General features: G+C 40.9%; 2 protein-coding genes across 2 annotated transcripts; one reads left to right on the top strand and one right to left on the bottom strand.

Annotated features, from left to right (window-relative positions):
- The first annotated feature begins 3,316 nt into the window (after positions 1-3,316).
- On the top strand, positions 3,317-5,435 carry LOC110615761 (UDP-glucuronate 4-epimerase 3). Its single transcript, XM_021757849.2, has one exon. The coding sequence runs from the start codon at positions 3,728-3,730 to the stop codon at positions 5,033-5,035; it is 1,308 nt and encodes a 435-aa protein (XP_021613541.1). The 5' UTR covers positions 3,317-3,727; the 3' UTR covers positions 5,036-5,435.
- Positions 5,436-6,149: 714 nt separating this feature from the next.
- Positions 6,150-14,515, bottom strand: LOC110615762. Its single transcript, XM_021757850.2, has 7 exons — positions 14,163-14,515; positions 13,949-14,071; positions 13,535-13,752; positions 13,103-13,246; positions 7,148-7,365; positions 6,570-6,828; positions 6,150-6,445 (listed from the first exon to the last, which is right to left on the bottom strand). Exons 1-7 carry the CDS (start codon positions 14,251-14,253, stop codon positions 6,317-6,319), a joined length of 1,182 nt encoding a protein of 393 aa, XP_021613542.1. The 5' UTR covers positions 14,254-14,515; the 3' UTR covers positions 6,150-6,316.
- Between the last annotated feature and the right edge of the window lie 7,656 nt (positions 14,516-22,171).

Below are 22,171 nucleotides of genomic sequence, written 5' to 3'. Positions count from 1 at the left end.
CGCCCGAGGTGCTGGCTGTGGTGGAGGTATCTCTGTTATTTGTTTCTCTTCCTCCATGGCATAGAACATTGTTATTGTTTGTCTTTCAATAAGATCTGTGCCCGGATTAGAAAACTATCGATTAATTAAATGTATATTCTCGATACCATCCTCCTGTTGGCAAAACAATAATTAAACATTGATGTGTTTTAAAAAAAAATAAACATATGAAAATGTAATGAATAATTAAATATTACCACAGTGTCAATAGTTGTACTACGATGCGATATCCATCGACGAGAAACTCGTCTATACCATCCGAGGTACTCTGAATGATAATGTAGTGGCCCATCTAATGGTGCTGCTTCAACCAACATTTGCCATCTATCTTTCCAAATAGCAATCCAATGTGCATGAATTGTAATCTAATTACTGTCGGATGATAATAGAGATGTGTTATGAAGATCAGATGGCTGGCGTGGTGGATGTGGTATTGGTTGTTGCATACCGAATTGACGTAACACTCTATCAGGTTGATGCCATTCTACCACGTGAAAGCAAATCAAGGGAACCACTGCTCTCCAAATGTCACGTCCTTGCGTGCAATATAATGGCAATGATGCAAGGAGTTCATTGGAATATGACTCCCATACCATCTGAAATGAAAAAAAATATATATATGTATTTATTAGAAATTTGTTAGAAATATCATAGTAATCGAGGTGCATTCCATAATTCGTATTATACCTTTGGATCATCCATTCTGTCAAATTTATAGCGTATTTCTGTCAAGACATGTGTTACGACTTGAGTGACACGTCGTGCATTACTCCACCTGAAAATATTATTAAAAAAATATAAGAATTTAATATAAATGCGTAACATGCAAATCATAATAATGTCATAATAAGCATAAAATACTAACCGACTTCTCAGTGGATGATTATTATGTGGGTCTCGTATATTTATAGATGGTGATATTGAAATAAATCATTCTCATCCCCATATCTGCAGGATGTGTAGAGCTCCTCCTAATTGAGACACTCTCGGATCAGTGACCCGACAAAGTTCTCGATATAACCAGGTAAGACAAGCTGAACCCCAACTATACATGCCTGCTGTATGTAAATTAGCAATTAGAGGCAGAAACATTAGGTTCACCCTACTAGGATTCCTATCAGTAAATAAGGAACCCCCAATGATCCGCAGAATGTAAGCACGGGTATATCTCTGGACCACTTCTTCATCAGCATCATCTGGTAGCTCATTAAAATTTTCGACTAGCTAACTTAATGGCAACGAGCTATCCCGCATAATATTAGCGGGAGGTACGAGTCCTAAAGTATCTTGACAGTACATCATCCAATTGATAATAGAATTACCTACAACAACATCTCCATCAATAGGTAGGCCAGAAATAACACCGATGTCCTGGAGAGTAATTGTATACTCTCCTACTGGCATCATAAATGTGTGTGTTTCAAGACGCCATCTCTCAACCAGTGATGTAATTAAATGATGATCCAGCGAAAAGAAGCCTAATCTGACAGCACCATAGAATCTAGAAATTCTGAGATATGCTTCAATACGAGGGTGGAAATCCTGCTTCAAAATACTCGCAGATCGCCTACAAAATGGTGGCTCGTTTTCAATCTCCTCATTACAAACCGACTGTGATCTATGAGACTGCTGTTGTGTCAATAAAGACTGGTCAAGAGGGCCCGGACTTGTGTAATCACGATATTTTTCTAATATTTTTCCTACATAAAAAATTTACATTTATAAATTTTTCCTACTTTAAAACTAGCTTAATCCCTACAATTTTATTCGCAATAACCTATATATATTAAATTAATTTTTAAAAAACTAATTTTTCATATTTATTATGAATAATATAAATTTATTTCCCCACAAAACATTACTTTAAAATTTTAAATAAAACATATCTCACTAAATAATTTTTTCATAATTTTCTAATAATTTCCCTGCATAATAAATTTACATTTATAAATTTTCCCTACTTTAATATTACCTTAATCCCTACAATTTTGTTCACAACAACTTATTAATATTAAATTAATTTTTAAAAATATAAAATTTTATATTTATTATAAATAATATAAATTTATTTCCTCACAAAATATTAGTTTAAAATTTTAAATCAAATATATCTAACTAAATAATTTTTTATCCATTTCCTAATATTTTCTGTACACAAAAAATTCGCAACAAAATTTACATTTATAATTTTTTCATACTTTAATCCCTACATTTTTTTTATTCAAGGCCCAATATATATTAAATTTCTTAAATAACTACATTTTAAGATTAATTATGAATATTATAAATTTATTTCACCACTTTTTATTTCATTAATTTTTTAAATAAAATAAATCTAACTAAATAATTTTTTTTCTAATTTTCTAATATTTTTTCTACACAAAAAATTTACATCAATATTTACATTTATAAATTTTTCCCGATTTTAATACTAAAACTCCTACAATTTTGATCACAACAACTTTTATAAATTAAAATTTTTAAAAAATTAAATTTTCATATTTATTATGAATAATATAAATTTATTTCCCCACAAAACACCTTATTTTTTCATACATTTCTTTTTTATTTATCACATTATTATAAATCATAATTTTTTTTCTCATTTTTTTATATTACTTTTTATAATTTTAAATAAACACAATTATGTATTTTTTACCATCAATTATATACAAACTATAATTTTTTCAATAATATAAATATCTTACTAATTAATTAAAAAAATAAAATATACCATATTTTTATAAATAATATTAAATTACTTACTTATATGAAAATCGATTACAACTTTCACGCGTCCACGAAAACAGTATCGAGAATAAAAAAAAATTATAAAATATAAATTTTTTATTAATAAATTTTTATTTATCTAAATTTTTTTTCAAAGAAATATATATTTTTTTTAATTTTATTTTGCAAAAAACCCCATTTCAATGGTGTGGAAACTAGAACCCTTATAATTAGCTTTCCATCACCAATCCATACACATCCTGAAATTCCAAACTTAGTCACTCCTCCCCAAATAAAGAAAATCTCACACAAAGTATACCCTTAAAAAATGGGGGGTACATGAGGATTTGGATGCTCCAAATTGAAGGGCTTTTGGCCAATGAAATTGAGATCAAACAGAAAGAAAATGGATAGACAAGCTTGACTAGCCAGCACCAGTATTTGCTATTCATTCATCCATGATACAAAAATTTCACAATTATTATATTTTTCAACGTTTAAAAAAAAAAAAAAAAGTCATCTCCGTGGCTTTTTAAGCAGGGCAAGCCAATTGTCTTTTCTTCTGTCTCGTTACCCAAAATTTAAAAACTGAGTCTTGCTGCTTCTGCGAAACACCACCCAAACCAGAAATATATATATATATATATATAAATCCTTAACGGCCTCATTTCCAATTTTCCATGACTCAAGAGAATGCTGTTCCTGTCGGAGTCCAAGATGTATAAACCCAAAACAGAAACTCCCACCAACCCGTCTCATCAAGAAACCAGAAATGAGACTCATTTTGCCCCCTTACCCCTGAACATGAAATAGCAGCCGTGAAGCAAGAAAACCACCGCAATCTTTCAGTGTCGCCACCACCAATCTCCGGAGATTGGAACCCTAACACGCACCTCTCAGATCAAGAAATTACAAGCATAAGAAATAAACAAGATAATCCCCACATTTTCACTCAAGAATGTCCCATCTTGACCACACTCCATCAACGCCAGGCAAATTCAAGATGGACAAATCTCCATACTCATACAGCCGAGCTAGGTGCCCCTCATCTTTAGCTAAACTCATATTCTGGTCTCTTCTCTTTATTGGCTTGATTTTCCTCTTCTTTTATCGACCCCCTTCATCATCCACCAATCCTCTACGGTCCGATCGATCCCGCCGGTCTCTTCAGATTTCTTGGGGCGGCTCCGCCTGGGAAAAGCGGGTACGAGCCTCCGCCAGTAGCCGCTCTCGGAATGGGTTCTCTGTACTCGTCACTGGCGCTGCCGGTTTCGTTGGGACACACGTCTCTGCAGCTTTGAAACGCCGCGGCGATGGCGTTCTGGGGCTTGACAATTTCAATGATTACTATGACCCATCTCTGAAACGAGCTCGCCAAGGGCTTCTTGAACGCGCCGGAGTTTATATTGTGGAAGGAGATATAAATGATGTATCTTTGTTAAAGAAGCTGTTTGAAGTTGTGAAATTTACACATGTGATGCATTTGGCTGCTCAAGCTGGGGTTAGGTATGCAATGGAAAACCCTAACTCTTATGTGCATAGCAACATTGCTGGTCTTGTTACTTTATTAGAGGTTTGCAAAGATGCAAATCCACAACCTGCAATTGTATGGGCGTCTTCTAGTTCTGTTTATGGTCTTAATACAAAAGTACCCTTCTCTGAGCAAGATAGAACTGATCAACCTGCTAGCTTGTATGCTGCTTCTAAAAAGGCTGGAGAGGAAATTGCACATACTTATAATCATATTTACGGTCTTTCCCTTACTGGGTTACGATTTTTCACCGTTTATGGTCCATGGGGGAGACCGGATATGGCTTACTTCTTCTTCACTAGAGATATTTTGAAAGGGAAGACTATCTCCATTTTTGAAGCGGCCAGTCATGGAACCGTTGCCAGGGATTTTACCTATATTGACGATATTGTAAAGGGTTGCTTGGCTTCATTGGATACTGCACAGAAGAGCACTGGGAGTGGTGGGAAGAAGAAGGGTCCAGCACAATTGAGAGTTTTCAATTTGGGAAATACGTCTCCTGTGCCTGTTACTGATCTCGTGGGCATTTTGGAAAGGCTTTTGAAGGTGAAGGCCAAGAAGAATATGATGAAGTTACCAAGGAATGGGGATGTGCAGTTTACACACGCCAATATTAGTTTGGCTCAGAGGGAACTTGGGTATAAGCCCACTACAGATCTGCAAACAGGGTTGAGGAAATTTGTGCAATGGTACCTCAGCCACTATCATGCTGGAGGAAAGAAGGCTGATGCATGATGATTTTGATTCCTTAGGTTCTGTGGACGGGTATTTGAAAAAAATTTCTTGTTCACTATGATTCTTGTGATTGTTTTTTGTTAACATTTCTAGGGTTGATAACTGCACAATTATTTTCTTTCCATATATGTTCAATTGATGCTATAAGGAGGAATACCACGTCCTATGTTGAAGAAGACTTTGTGGTTGGTGGATATTGTTCAGTGGGCATTCCCAAATTTTATCAGAAGTAAAACAGAATCTTCAGCTTATTTCTATTCTGTTTCATTTTTTTTTAATGTAATTGTTATAGTTCCAGCATTTGTAGGATTCATAACTGGTAGAGCATATGTTGATTGTGGGACATGTATCAGTTCTTAGCAAATTCAATAAAACTGAACTGGGTAACGGTGATTTGCCATTTTTCTTCTCTTCCTCAATGACTCAAATCTATTAGGATATACATAGGTTTAGCTGTATTTACATTATTTTTTCTTCCTGTTTAGTGCAAATATTTTGCTTTTAGAAGCAGCTTGCTAGTGACTTGTTCATCTGCTCTTGATTTAGAATTCAATTGCACCATCGTTTTGGTTTCATTAATCAGAGTCTCAAGTTACATTTACCAGAGTACAGAAACAATAGTATTTTTGATATCCACATTCTATAGCTGCAAAATAAGGCTATGAGGTCACATCTTTTGGCATAATTAATCTGATTTTGGTTGTTCCAACGCCATGATCCTAAATTTTACCTTTGTTCTCTGTTCCTCAGTCTAGAAGTATGATAGTTCTTTCCATTCCTCGGCAGACTTACCCTCCTTAGATATCGTCTCAAATTTTACATTTCACAGGAGCTGCGTCAGAAAACTTATAACTTTGTTGAACAATGAGTTGGAGCTGTACTTCCCCTGATTTCCTCTTTCTTCTGATTGTGGAAGCTTTCTTAAACAACTTGATGTTTTTAACTTCTAAAACTTATCGTTGTTTAACCTACCCAATAATGTAGGGTATTGTTCTGTTTCATTTTAACTTTTTTTCCTTGTGGAATAAAAAGAATCACGAGTCCTTTCTGACCATTAACTACTATCACGACTTCAAATCCAGGTCGGAAAATGGTGACAAAGTAGGACACATAATTGAATTTCTTGTTCAGAATTGTGCTTACTTTACGAGATTGTCAACAAGAAAAGTGACATGCAAATTCATGTAACTGGCAACCGACAAGGCAGAAAAGTAAAACTCCTTTGAGTTCCTTTCAGGGAAATCAGAGCAGGTACACAACACGCATGACTCGAACATTATCTCAAAAATCGTACTTAGTTCTCCCACTCATTAAAATAAGGCACAACATATTAGAAATGTCGGCAGAAGAACTGAAGAAGTTCCAAGACTCAAGCATAAGACGTTTCCTTGATCCTTTAAAATGCACCACCTGCATACACAAAATAAAGCAATTTTAAAAAGTGAAATTCCAGGCTTTGGTAAATGAGAGGATTTAAAAAGCTCAGGACACGATCAAGAGCATCCTGAGAAGTTCTTAACTGTTATTAGCATACCTTGACATCCAAGGGCATTCCTCGAAATTGGCCAGCCCCCTCGGGTGGAGTCCAATTATATGTAGCACATGGTAAAAATAGCACTGATGCACCATAAATTTCTTCTACAAAGGCCTGTGCTTTGCTAAATCTCCGCAAATCAAAATTAGGGTCAGATTTTACGACCCAGGCAAGAGCTAACTGATCCCCAAGCATTCGAGAAGCATTCATGTACTTTGAAGTGTAAACTTCAAGCACTTCTTGAAGGAAGATTTTTGCCCTGTGACCAGTTTATATCAGTACCAGGTTTCAAGTACATTAGCACTTGATATTTCTGATTAGAATGAAATCCTCAGAAAAAGGAAAGCAACAACATAGGAGGAAGAAGCCACAAAAATTGTTTCTTTCCGGTCCTACTGGAACATGGAGAAATAAGAAACCATGCTCAAGAAGACTTCAACTAAACCCCTACCTGGTTGATCCATTTGACTCTGTAAGAGATTGGAGTTCTAAGAACCTTGGTAAACCAAGCAACAAGAAATAATCCAAACTCACACTATTCATTTAATCATAGATAAAAGGAAATGTGAAACATGTACCTTAAAATCGACTCAGCGGTTCCTCTTACTGCTATAAATCCAGAATTTAAAGGTTGCCCCTTGTTGTTCCGGAAGGTGAGGGCCAAATTAAATGTGGGGAACTTTAGGAAAATGTGTTCTAAGTTATCAACCACAGCTATATCTGAGTCAGTGAAGATATAATGAATTGTATGTGTTGGGTCCCGAGCAAGATCCTTCAGCCTTGCGTTTAGAAAAGCCTACATAGACAACATACAAATTGAACAAAATAAGTTAATAGTTGATAGATATGCAATTTGTCACGGTTTCAGATTTTAGCTATCCCATGGAACCGTGCGGCACTTGACTTGAACACCTTCAAGCCAAGTCAGCCTGAAGAATCACCCGATATCCTGTGAAAGGAATACCCTGATTAGTCAATGTTATATGCGCGAGTCACGAAGCCAACAAGCAGCATTCTATCAGAAGCCTCACACTAGGCACAAAAGATAAGAACTGAACATGAGAATTCATGAACAGGCTACTTATTTTATTCCAGGGGCAAAATAGTAATTATACACTATCATCGGTACAATGGTTACAATAATTCTCACCTCCCTTGTAGACAGGGGGGACAATCTACAAGGAATGAGGGCACAACATGGTATCTCCGTAGGCCTACGGTAGCCAACTGGGCCCAGCCCCAGCTGGTGGCCAATTAGTCACTCCCCCCTAAAGAGCCTTAGGAACAACTAGGCTTATGGCAGGAGGAGACATCAACATGTCTCGTATGACACCCCCCCCAAAATAAATACATGGAAAGGAATTACAACAAATTGTCTCGGCCATTAACTTCCTACTAATTTCTTCTATTTTATCCCAATATTGCTTTCTAGGAATTCCAATGTTGGAAAATTACAGTTTTGGTCCCTGAAAACTCTATGACCCTGACACTCCCCCACTTAAACGGTCGACGTCCTCGTCGACTGACTTTGTTGGGGTTCTTCAATCTTCGAGTCCGACGCTTTTATGCTTACTCACAGTGGGATCTGACCCCAGTCCTGCTTGATTAAATTGTTGGGCAGCCTTAATCCTTGGCATGAAATGATTCCGTTCTTGGTATCTCTGTGAACTGCTGGTTCTTAATGATGATGAAACTACAAAAGCTCTATCTTCTAGTGGTAAATGTTCTGCCATTGATTCCTTAGTTTACTGCATATGGTGCGAGAAACTGCTACTTTACTCCTCAGCATGAACTTATTGCCCGAACTCATTGATCACTAGTTCCTTTCTCCCAAATCTGTCTCGCCATTACTCGTCTTTAATTGTTGATCTTACTTCTCGCCTCAAAAGCACGACCCCGTCGGGCAACAAATCTATCAACCTGCATACACTCGTGCCACACGACATCGTGATTAACCTGTAATAGTCTCATAAGAAAGATTAGTACCACGCACGTCAGATTCAAATACAAATTAGTATAGCAAGTCATCTAAAATACAACCCATTACAACTCAACCGGAGTGTCAACCGCACTTGACTACTAAGACTTGAACGGCTTTTACCCATTCCCTTGACATAACACCACGTTATCCCACTTGCAGCGAAGCTCGGCGAATACTCCTAAGAAATCGGTATCCCCATTGTCAATAGAGATCTCTCCACACTCTCTTTTTCTTTTGTCCGTTTTACAGTCCTCCCTTCATAGGCTCCAGTATTATGCTCACTTTATCTCCCTTTTCCTCTCTTCCTAAGAATGTAGTTAACGCAAAATGCTTACAAAACGACACACATTACACACCAAATAACCACGACCACTGAACCCTATGAGCCGCAGAAGACTACTCAAAACAGCTATTAAGATTGACTATACATAAAGCAATTAATATTATCATTATGATTCAACAATAAGAAATTACTAGAAGATACCCCCTTTATTATGCCGCTTTCATCATAGCTCCCAACATTGACTTGCCTCACCAACTTGGCTCAGGCAACCTGTGCTTCTCGACCTATCTCGGTCCTCCTCCACGTTGATCCACTTGTGAGAAATTTTGTCTAGCCATGAGGTCTCTTTCCTGCTCAACAACAAGGGTAGGACTAAATTTGTCCTTTTAATTACACATTATTTTCCAATCCTCTTTTTAAGGAAGTTATACCCTGTATGTTCACAATATCTGTTAGCACCAACTTGTCAAGTCCCACATCACGAGCAACCTGACTCAATAATACACAAAATATCTCAGAATAAATGAATAACTAAAATGAAGTAAGACAAAGAATGATATCAGGAAACACCAAAGCATTATACTCGTCTGATGATGTGAGAGAGTTCCCTCTTGTTAAATTCCCTTCTCTCGTACTGAATTGTCATTAAGGATCTCAATCTCTCCTCTTTACCTTGAGCCCCACACTCCTTTGACTAGCCCACTGGTCCTCACTTTTGCTAGTTTCCACTTATCTTCCTTCTTTTGTCGTAGGACGAGTGAATTACTTTTTCACAACCCTATTGCTCTCAATGGAATTTGATACCACTCTCGCCCAATGTCACCCTACATGCCTCTTGGTTGTCTGATCAAAATGTTCACTTACCTCAAAGAGAATGAACATGGGCTCGGCAATCATAGTTGGTTGGCACCTATCATACATTGTTTCATACTCTTGTAATTATTACTTTCCTTTTTAGTGTACGCCCTTCCTATTTTGATGCTCGTTTTCTGTATTCTTGTAAAGGATATGTTTTTGAGAGATGAGACAACTACCACTTTTGATCTATCACCATCTCATCCACACCAGTGTTTCACATGGATCCCTCAAGACTCTTCTTTCTGCACTAACAATGCTGCACAACATGGCAAGAGTTATAGGAGCAATAACTTGCTCACTACTTACGCACCAGGATCAAGTCATCTATAAGAGAATATCATAACAGTTGATAACCATGATACTCATTTCTCATAATCACCACATTTATTTATTTTGTTCCACTTACTCACAAACAGATAATACTTCATCAAATGCTACTTTTTGTCGAGTTTACTCTTGCACCCCCTCGTGCTGGATAGCCACTAGTTTCTTCTTCACTACTCTCGATTACCTCTCCTTTATCAAGGAACAATTATTGGACAATACAGAGATAACTTGTGTCTTTCTTGGGAGACGCCACACCCATTAACGTCTCGGATTCACTATAAGGAGGAATTGTGAAGTCCATCTTGCTTTTCGATGTCCTTGATTAAGCGAGTTTGTCAAAGGACATGCTCACATTAATCCCTGCACTCAAGTTGTCTGCTTTATCTCTATTTCCTCATATCATCCACTTCAGTTTTAGTCTTGCTTCTAGCAATTGTGTAAACAGTCCACGAATCTTGTATTTGTGCCCGCTTTGTAGCATCAACTCCAATATACCTAACACCGGGCAATGATATGTTGTTTTATACTAGCTCCGATTCTCATTTCCTCTCTTAAAGTCCTCCATGAGACTTTAAAGATCTCCTCCTCCATTCCATGTCCCTTATTTGACACACAACTCGCAGAATATTTCCATCATGCTTGATCCCTTCACGCGAACAATACTACCTTAGACGAGGAGGAACAAGAAAGTACAAACAACCTAGAGTTGACAACTCTATGATTTATACCTTATGTTCCCTCCTCCCTTACTCACCAAGTCCTTCCAGACCTTCGAAGCATTTTTGCCCAGGCAATTTGTGGAATAATATGGCTTTCTTCATAGAGAACACTTCATACTGCTTAGTTATGCCACTTTTATGTCATCCTGTTAATCACATTTCAGATCGCTCCCCCACTTACTGCTTTAGCCCATCTTCTTAGGCGGCTATCAATTAGATACCAGAGTTGAACATCTCTTTTAACTCCTTGGTAATAGAATCCACTCAATCTTAGTCCCCCTTTGCTCTACACCATATTCCTCCAAGTTTTGACCTTATCCAGGAAGGTTTTAAGCTCATCCATGTCTCTTGAATTTGTTGTCACAATCCGCTTACTCTATTAAAATCAAGTGCCACATTCTTTTGTGTTAGCCATATATGCTAAACAATTCCTTTATGTACTTTCCTTATGAACACTTTGTTCGAGTTTACCAACTCTCTTGAATAACGAATGTTACATTCTTGTAGTAAAATTGAAGCTTACCACTTCATATCCCTTTTCTCATGTCCAGTGGGAACGCTCTCTATCCATAGGACTTTACACTTTCATCCTTGGAATAAATCTAGCTTTATAGTTCGATCACATAAATTTTGTTCTTTATATATTTGCACCATCCCACTTCCCAATAATATTAATAAATAAGTTCATATTAAAGAGAAAATCATTTACCTTCATCCCACGACACAGATTGAGGTTCTGGGATTCCACCCTTGCCTACTTCATAGGCATTAGCTCGTAATGCACGCCATTGATAAATGTTCCTCTGGTTCACTTCTGAAGTATTGCTCATAGTCTCTCCTATGTTATCTTTAATATTCTTGCACCATTCCTGCAAGCAAAACAATACATGAGAGGCTTTTGCCTCACTTTTGTCTCAGGAGGCCTCTTGCCTCAATTCTATCTCACGAGGCCTCTTGCCTCAATTCTGAGTGGAATGGTCTCGGGATTCTCAGATGGCCTCAAGCTCTATTGGCTCATCCTCCCCCTTACCACTATACCCTGAGGTCATTACTCCCTCTCCAAGGGCCACTAAAAGGAAGTAGGTAACACCTAGTCATTACCCTCTCTCCAGAAGACATTTCTAATGGAGTGTGCAGTACTAGGCCATTACCTCTCTCCCAAGGGTGTCCCTATGGAGCGTGCAGCACCTCTAGTTAATATGGCCAGTCTAGCCCGAAGGCTCATGCTTTTGTCTTCTTTGCCTCACAATGTGTTACTACTCCTCGTAGCTTCATAATTGGGAGGTCAGCACCTCCCCCTTTCACCACTTTATGCTCAAGATCACCCCACTGAGTGTCATTCGCCTGAAAGAGGTTTTGGATGGCCTGAATCTCTCGCCAATTTGGCCATCATAGCCAACAACGTTCATTTTTTTTTTATATTGCTCGCAGATCTTTCTTGCTCTGATACCAATTGTCACGGTTTCAGATTTTAGCTATCCCATGGAACCGTGCGGCACTTGACTTGAACACCTTCAAGCCAAGTCAGCCTGAAGAATCACCCGATATCCTGTGAAAGGAATACCCTGATTAGTCAATGTTATATGCGCGAGTCACGAAGCCAACAAGCAGCATTCTATCAGAAGCCTCACACTAGGCACAAAAGATAAGAACTGAACATGAGAATTCATGAACAGGCTACTTATTTTATTCTAGGGGCAAAATAGTAATTATACACTATCATCGGTACAATGGTTACAATAATTCTCACCTCCCTTGTAGACAGGGGGACAATCTACAAGGAATGAGGGCACAACATGGTATCTCCGTAGGCCTACGGTAGCCAACTGGGCCCAGCCCCAGCTGGTGGCCAATTAGTCACTCCCCCCTAAAGAGCCTTAGGAACAACTAGGCTTATGGCAGGAGGAGACATCAACATGTCTCATATGACACCCCCCCAAAATAAATACATGGAAAGGAATTACAACAAATTGTCTCGGCCATTAACTTCCTACTAATTTCTTCTATTTTATCCCAATATTGCTTTCTAGGAATTCCAATGTTGGAAAATTACAGTTTTGGTCCCTGAAAACTCTATGACCCTGACACAATTCATTATAAATGAACAGAACATGGAATTGGGGGATTGGCAATTTAGGGAAAAACTGCGGACAGAGCTATATATCAAGAATAGAAACAGAACATAAACACTCAGATGAATCTAATATTCTGCTTGTTGTTTAAGAGGGAAGGCGAAAGTGCATAAAATCTTGGGCATTAAAAAACCAACATGAAAGAAAGATTCATGAAACATCCTTAGGAAACAGAGCAACTACTCAAAAACAGAAACGTTCTACCTATTTATCAAAATATGATGTTCTCTTACAATGTAAGATCTGATCCTTTGAAGCATCAACTTGTCTCTAGAATATTCACCCTGAATGGGATACAAAGTGACCTTATTTCTTTGCAGCGAGAGATCAGATGCTGGATCAGTAAGAATTATAACATTGCTCCGAGGCATGGTCACCTGAAATAATACATTTGGAATAAGGATAGCAATAGCTCCTCTATTATGTAAAATTGCAAGCAATTAAACAATATGGCTGAACTAGCCTATTAAACAGATGCGATTAAAAGATTTTAGACTGAACTCTACTAAGACCATGCATAATGGCAAATGTCACAAATCTCAAAGGCCGATAAAATCTTGTTTTACTCTCACCCAAATGCTGCCAAGCAAATTAATACACTTTATAGATGATTCATTTAGATGTTGATAAGATGACAATCCTTAAACTTCCACAGTAAAAATTACCTGAATAAAGTTAATGAAGACATTCAAAATGGCCATTGACCTCTCTGTCTTAGTGTATGAAACATTCCCAACAGTAACCAGCTTTGATGATTTACTGTCAACATGTGAATCCAATAAAGTATTGTAAATGGTAAAGACAGTGACTAAGGAAATGCTATCGCCGCCATTAGAGGCACTGGAAGAGGTTAGCAAATGGGTCTTATTGAGAGCTTTAGAGCCTGAACCTCATGCAAAAAAATAAACACGTTAGAGCAATGAAAAAACTCAGATGCAGGAAAGTTTTTCTAGTGCAAAGCAACCAGCGTTTAGGTGCAATATAGAATCCAAGAAACAATACCAAAGATATAGAAACTGCAAGTCTAAATCTTAAAGGCAGGAGCAGCAATATCAACTAACAAGGACATTACAAGAGACCTTGGCATTGCAACCGATTAGGCAACCCTTGCCCAGCAGCAGGACCAAGAAGCAGATGATCGGACTTTTTATTTTGTTTTTTTGTGCCGCCTTCTATAACTGAGTTGGGCTGAAATTCGACAACTGCAGAACAGCAAAAATTAACTTCAAGTACCCAATAATAGAGAACAAAATACTGCCACAAAATGATGAAAATTAGAGAGAGGACATTCACCAGAGACGATATGGAAAATGATGAGTAGCAGAGAGAAACAAAGGAGCCATCCGCTGTACGATCTCATGCCAAAACTAATCTTTCTAACCATCGCCAAAGCATAGCACTGCTAATGACCTAAGGTCTCGTGCCCTTATCGTTTTAGAGAGCGAAGATTATACCAACAATTAGCTAATTCAATATGCATAAACCCCTGTAAATCCGCTAAGCAAGGACTTGAGAACAAGAGCAGGATAAAGCGACAGAAATTTCAGATCTGACGTTATTTTGATGATTTGGAGTTCGGACGATAGTAACGACGTGTCGTTTCTACATCTGGTTTTGAAGCTTGGTTCTATATCTGACGTGCTGTAAAAGACTGGCACTTCAAAAAGTGACCGAAATGCGAAAACTACCGGGCATTTTCGACTGGCCTTTCAAGAGTGTCGATTTTTTTTTTTCCTTTTAAAATTTTTAACGGCAGTAATTGCAAATTACTTCACTTTCCAGATAGCCATTCTTTGAAAAAAAAAAAAAACCGCATAAAAAGTATGTGAGAATCGACATATTATTCATGTATTTTAATTTAGAAACTTTAATTACGTTATTTATTTGATAAAAAAAAATTACGTTATTTATTAACTATGTATTTTTTTAATAACATCTTTATTAACCTTCTATCTATTGTACTTTCCATTGTCTCTCTAGATTTTTCTAGTGAGAGATTTTTTTATTTTTTTTTTTCACATTTTTTTTAAGAATCTAATTTCTTTTTCTCTATCACTCAAATAATTTCTCTATACCCTTTAGATAGAGAATGATGATCTGAGATCCAATAGAATAGGGTTTTACAAGGGTTTTGTATTACTGAATAAGGCCTAAGCTTTCTGAGGAGGGGACTCCTCTTTTATACATTATCTTGCTTGCTGGTGACGTGTAAAGGTCTCTCCAGGATTGGGCCACGCGTCTCTGCCATGCGGATTCGAAGGTACTAGGGTATCAGCCGCCTGCTCCATGCATAACGGCCTCTGATTCTCCTCGTGCGTACGGTCGAGCGGATCTGCCAAGCTGTCTAGTGAATATTATTCTGGATCCTGGACTGGGCTGAGAGTTGGGCCGGATGCTAAGCCTGAGTGGAGAGGGCCTGCTTCGTGCGGGCCGGGCCGGCTTGAGTGAGGAAGATGGGTCGAGCCCGGCTTTGAAGGTTGGATGAGCCAGGCTTGTTATATATATCAGGTGTGTGTGGGCCTCTACGTCATGGGCCTTGGGCTGTGGTCAAGCCCCTGGTCCGGGGTGAAGGAATTCAGCAGTCATCAATTGCCCCTTCACCTTCTCGGCAGTTATTGCTCTAACTGCCGAGGGGGTGAATACCAAGAACTATTATGATCGCGTCTGTTCGGGTTCAGGTGCCTTAATAACATCCTTTCATCTTTCAGTCGTTGCGCAGTTTCTGAATTCTATATGTTCTTTCCTCTTTCTGTCTTTTCTCTATTCTCCTTGTCCTCTGCCGCCTTTACTTTCTTGTCATCATTATCTGGACATCTCCTTTCTTTCCTTTTCCGTGAATATCTTTTAAGAATCTGATATCGCTAGCTTAGAGTCTAGTGTAGTTCTGCCCCGTACTAAGTCCACAGGCTCCGAGTATATATCAGCGCCAGCTTTTCTTCATTCTTGAGCCTTTTGTTAAAATGAGAAATTCTTGTTTTATCTGTGGCAGGTCTATTCGACGCCTTCTTCGAACAGATTGCCTTGTGCCCCAGAGGTTTGCTTTGATTTTGCTCTTATCATCTTAAGGGAGAATTGTTTCTGACTTGTCTCTTTTTTGAAATTTTTTGCAGTTCCTGAAATAAAAATGGGTCAGTATAAAATTCTTGAAAATTTGATGTTACCTCTAAGGCATCTGGATGGTGCATTGGAGATCCTTCTGGTATGGCAGCCGAAGGATGGGACCATTCGGGAAGCTGCTGAAACTGCTTTACCCAGGTCGTCTGGCCGGCCTCCTCCTCTGCTTGTTGTCCGGGCTCCAGAGAAGTTCTGGGCTGTTGAGGGGTTCGCTCTAACTTCGCCTTTTTCCGCAGAGAAAAAGGGGATTTCCTCGATGCCCCTGTTGTCCTCTTTTGATATAAATGGGAGTGGCGCCGGCGCTCAGCTCGTTGTTCCTTTTGGTGTGAAGTACCAGTATTATTATTCCCTTTGGTGTGAAGTACCAGTATTACGTGAGGCTGGGATCTGCTGCATTCAGTCAGGTCTCCAGCGATTTTTTCGAATGTGTACTTCATGATCTCTTCGGGGTCATAGCCTCGAAGACTTATGTTTTTCAAGCGTGGTGCACGGTCGGCATACCATATCTGAGCTTGTTCGAATGTACCGTGCATCACATTTGGGTAACCGGATGTTCGCCCAGGGGAACAGTGAGAAATGCTTATGGGAATCAACTTGTTCAGTTCCCCTGTGATAGCGAGACAGATCTTGGCCTTTTCTGAGAAACTCTCATTCCGAGCTACGAGAAGTCCTCCGAGCTGAAGACTAGAATAATAGGATAGGTGATAGTCGCAGATGAGGAAGTATCTGGATATGTAAATTCTTTAAGGATAGTCTTTCATCCCGTAGTGTAGGCCTTTGTAACGTGCTGTAATGTGCTTTTCTTTTAATGAAGTTCTTGTTTTGCTCTCATGCTTAAGCTGTTCTCTTTTTATCATGTGTGAAATACTTCAGATTGCTCGCCTTATAATTTTAACCAACTGAGCTCTGTCCTGCTTTTTCCCGAGCTAATCTAACCTATCTGCGAGCTCTGATGGGTTGAACTCCGGATCCACTTAGTCAACTGGGCTTTCAAGTTTTCGAACTGGACCGTCTGACCAACCTGTGAGGTCGGTCTTTATTTCGATGAATTGAGCTTTGAGTCTCCTTTATCCGTCCGGGCTCTCAGGTTATGTTGTCCGAGCGGAATTGACCGACCTGAGAGTTCTGTCCTTGCTTAGTGAAATGAGCTCGGAGTTTCCTTTAGCTGGCCGAGCTCTCAAGTCGTGCTGTCCGGGCTGGACTAATCCGACCTCTGAGCTCGGCTTCTGATGAGTTGAACTCTAAGCTCTCAGCTTTGTATGACTCCGAGGTGCTTTTGGCGCTCCTTTCCGATCTCCCACCCTTTGTTTAATAGCGGTAAATCAAATCTTGTAATTTTTTAAGTGATGCACAAATCTGACCTTTATCATGCTCCCATTTGCTTGTACTTTTGAGTCTTTTCATAACTTGCCCCTCTGTGTCCTCGGCATTTACCATAGGGATGGTGAAGTAGTAGGCTAAGTTGCTCTGACTGATGGGTTGGGCCTGTATTATGTGGGTGGCAAATGGGCTCTTAAATGATGGACTGTCATCATATACTTGGCCTTTGATAAATGTAAAGAAGCCCAGCGATCATCCTTTTGCCCCTTTACCGTCTCGCCGGTTGTTACCTAACCGTCGAGAGGGTAAACTTCGAGAACAATTAATGATCGCACTGCTCCAAGACAAAACTGTTCAGTATCGACGCTTTGCCTCATAATAGCCTTTCTTTCTTTCTTTTCGAATTCCTTCTGTCCTTTGAAGAACTAGCGCTTGGTTGCTCTCTGTCTCCCTGCAATTCCTTCTACGTTTCTTCTTTCATCCCATCGTGTTCTCAGGTACGCTTCCTTGTTCTTCTATGGCAAGTTTAAAGCTTCCTGATGTTTTTGACCTTGAGTCGCATATTACCCCTTCCAACATAACTAATCACATTTCCCGGAGGCTTTTAGATACTCCGTTGTATCTTATCCGAGCACCTCTTCCAAATGAGAGGATAGTTCTTCCTTACCCTCGCCCTCCTGGTTTAGTAGATCCCCAAGAGGTTCGTAGTATAGTGTTTTTCCTGAAGCAGAGAGAATTTGGTCTACCGCTTCCTTTTACCCCTTTCTTTGTTGAGGTTTTTGAATACTTTGGGGTAACTCCTCGAATGTTGTCTCCAAATTCCATTTTATTCATGTCCTGTTTCGAGTCTATCTGTCTGGGTTGGGGTTTTGCTCCTACGGCCTGTCTGTTTGTCACCTTTTTCCGCCTGGTCAGGGCGAAGCAAAACTTCTATTACTTGTCCCCCCGTAATGGGCTGTCTATTCTTACGGGCTACAAGGATTCTATAAAGGGATGGGTAGAGAATTTCCTTGTAGCGGAGTTGAAATTAGGGTCCTGCCGATCGTGGGATGTGGACCTGAGGTGGGGGGAGATCTTTTCGGGCTGCAACAATCTGCCCGAATTGAGTCTTATCGAGCAGGTCGGGCTGCTTCGACTGACTTCTGTTGAGAGGAAGTATGATGTTGAGAAGTGTATGTCCGCGTCAAATCTTAGGGATATCCAGGACACGGGTATAGTGCTTTGTTCAGGTATTCTGTGTTGTTTTTGCTCACAACATCAGGAAGTATGCTGACTCTTTATAACTTCTTGTTTCTCGCAGCTTCCGAGGTTAGAATGGATGGCATCAAATTCCCCAAGAATTTTGCCCTGTCTCGGGAGAACATGCATGCAATTTTTGACGCCTTTGGGGATGGGCGCTCTGTAACTGAGATTGCTGCAGAGCTGGCTCAGGCCGCTTCTGCCAAGAAGACCGACCGACCTCTTGTCAAAGCCTCTTCGCTGACTTCCAAGCCGAGCTCTCGCAGCATTAAATCAGCTCGGACGTCTGGCCATGGCGGGTCGGGCTCAACCTCAGAGGTCGCGAGGGAAACTTCCCTAGCTGTTGTGGAGCAGACCCAAGCTACTGAACAAGTGGGGCAGGGTGCTGTCCATTCTACTGAGGAGGTGTTAGGGGGGAAACTTAAGTCCCCTGTTGAAGGTAAGGCGTCCTCTGGGACAGGGATGGAGATCATCCTCCTAGAGGATCGAAGCCCGGAGGTTTCTGGTGAAGGTGCCCCTGCCCCTGTGAGGACTGAGCCCGAGGGATCTGAAGGTGTCCCCTCAAAGACTGGAGGCAAGCGTTCGACCCCTTCTGGAGCGCCTGTCCCGTCTCCTGCTCGGAAGAAATCCAAGACTGCTGCGGGTCCTTCTCCACCTCTTTCTACCATTGAGAAGGGGAAGGGTGTTTCTTCTGTTCCTTCGTCGTCCCCTACTGACAGCATTCCAGACCTGTCAAGCATTTCCTCTGAGTCTCCAGCCTCTGCTGTTGCCGCACTGCTCCGGGAGCGGATGTTCGGCGGAATAACAGAGGCTTCGGATCCTCGTCTTCTGGCCCTGACTGGTCATTTGGCCAGTTCTACCAAGGAGCAAGTATCCTTCCAATCTCGCTCTCGTGAGGAGCTCGGATCTACGATTGGAGAAATGCTTCTGATGGTAAGTTATTTTTTCTTTTCACTTCTCTTTGAGTTTGCTTTGTTTCTTTTCTTGACAATTGTTCTTCCGTACTAGATGTTAGGCCTGGTTATGGAGGTGGATGCCCGTGACCTCTCTCTCCGGGAGTCCGTGGACCGCCGGATCGAAGAAGCGCATCGCGATGAAAACCTAACTGCCACCAGCGACGCGAGGGGCCACCTGGCCGCCGCCCGGGAGCAGATCCAGTCTCTCCAGGTGGAGTTACATTCTGCACTGGAAACCTCTAAAAGAGCTGAGGACAGAGCGGTTGAGGCGGCGGAGCATAGCAAATCCCTGGAATCAGAGTTGTCTCGTACTCGCAGGGTTCTCTAGGAGTCTGATGAGAGGGCAGCTGAAGTGGAAGCTCGTTGTGTAGAGGTTGTAAAACAGCTGTCCTCTATGACAACGGCCCTTCAGGAGAGGGATGAGGCTGTTGGCCAAAAAGCCGAGGTCCAGCGCCAACATGAGGCCTTAAAGGTTGATTTTGAGGGGCTTCAAGCTCACCTAAGTGAGGTGAAGGCTCAGAAGGAAAGTGCCCTGGCCCGGGTGGAGGTCCTTGAGCAGGAATTGGGCACAAGTGCTAAACGTATCAAAGATCTGTCTTCATCGGCTGAAGAGTTCAACCTTCGCCAACAACAGCTAAAAAATGAAGTCAGGGTTTTGGAACGTAAATGTTTAGCCCTGCTTGAGGTGGTAAAGTATGCCGAAGGGAAGGTTCAACTGAAGCGTGAACAGTATATAGCGGAGTATCAGGAGTCTGACGAGCTGAAGGGTAAAATTGATCAGGCCTGTGAAGCTCATCTTCAGGACTACAAAGACTCGTTTGAGTTTAAGGAATTTGTGGCTGAGGCTTGTGAAGAACACCTTGATGAGTATAAAGCTTCTGGTGAGATGAAAAAGGCTATCCTTGATAAGGCCTACCGCATGTATGTAACTGGCTACAATCGCGGTTTAAGAGAAGCTAGATAGGCTCCTGATGTTCCTTTGGCCGAGCTTCGGAGGCGCGAAGTGGACTCAGATGGCGAGTCAGTGCTATACGGGGAGGATGATTGCCCTTTGCCTCGAGGAGATTCTTGGAGGAACATAGACCGGCCATCTGAGTCTTCGTCAGAGGAATCTGAGGTAGGGTCGGAGGAAGATGACCTTGATTCTAAGAAAGACGGCCTCCACCCTAGGTCAGAAGTGGCCCCTACTATTGAGAGCTCTGGCCCCAGGGACACCGAGCTTCCGTCGGGGATGGCTGTAAATAGAGATAATGCAGGCGAGGGTGTACTTACTGATGTAAGTCCTTTAAGGACTATTTATCCTCCTTCCTTACCGGAGAAATAAATTGTAATAGTCAGTAATGCAATATTAGGTTCCTTCTTGTTTTTCATATTTCTTGACATTTATCTCTACTCTTCGTATTTGTGGTGTAAACTATATAATTTCATTTAAGAGCTCGGAATTTGCGAGCTCAGCTCTCAGCTGATTATTTGGGAGATCAAGTCTCGTACCTTTTTTAATGACAATTATCATGTCAGTGTTTGGCTTTTAGTCCTGCTTTTCTGCGCTGTGACTTCGTATAGTTGTTTCAGATAAACTGATTTAGGCTTTGATTATAGCCTTTTTTATCCTTCTAAGGATATCTTCATTTATGCGTCCTGCTATGGAGGGAACTCGGCCGTTCTGTTTGGCCTTCGTATCTGGATCCTTTAAGGATATAAGTCTACCCGAGTTGAGAGCTCGGTCTTGGGCCTTTGTGAATCATTAGTCCGAGCTGGGAGCTCGACCCTGAGCGTCGGAAGAATATCAGTCTGGTCGAGCTGGGAGTTCGGTCCCCCTCACTGGATTTTTTTTTTTTTTTTTTTAACTCCGAGCTGTTCTCTTTCCGAGGTCGGAATTGGGTCTTATAAGTTGTTCCGGGACGACCTCGGGGCCTCGCCGGTTCTTTGTTTCCAGGAGATCTTACGGAATCCTGTTTTTTTCTGTGAATTTCCGGGACGACCTCGGGGCCTCGCCGGTTTTTTTGTTTTCAGGAGATCTTACGGGATCCTGTTTTGTCTTTGAATTTCCGGGACGACCTCGGGGCCTCGCCGATTTTTTTGTTTCCAGGAGATCTTATGGGATCCTGTTTTGTCTTTGAATTTCCGGGACGACCTCGGGGCCTCGCCGGTTTTTTTGTTTCCAGGAGATCTTACGGGATCCTGTTTTGTCTTTGAATTTCCGGGACGACCTCGGGGCCTCGCCGGTTTTTTTTGTTTCCAGGAGATCTTACGGGATCCTGTTTTGTCTTTGAATTTCCGGGACGACCTCGGGGCCTCGCCGGTTTTTTTGTTTCCAGGAGATCTTACGGGATCCTGTTTTGTCTTTGAATTTCCGGGACGACCTCGGGGCCTCGCCGGTTTTTTTGTTTCCAGGAGATCTTACGGGATCCTGTTTTGTCTTTGAATTTCCGGGACGACCTCGGGGCCTCGCCGGTTTTTTTGTTTCCAGGAGATCTTACGGGATCCTGTTTTGTCTTTGAATTTCCGGGACGACCTCGGGGCCTCGCCGGTTTTTTGTACAGAATTCAGGCTTATTGGCCTTACTGTCGCTTCGTTCATCTCAGCTGGTTTTTGTGCCTAACTGAGGTCTTGTTTGCGAGGGATCTTTCTGAGCCCTGTTCTTTTCTTTAAAAAATGTTTTTTCACGAAGAT

Source organism: Manihot esculenta, chromosome 5, assembly GCF_001659605.2.
Source record: "Manihot esculenta cultivar AM560-2 chromosome 5, M.esculenta_v8, whole genome shotgun sequence".
Taxonomy (NCBI): domain Eukaryota; kingdom Viridiplantae; phylum Streptophyta; class Magnoliopsida; order Malpighiales; family Euphorbiaceae; genus Manihot; species Manihot esculenta.
Note: the sequence above shows the minus strand (reverse complement) of the source record. Positions and strands in the feature narration are given on the sequence as shown.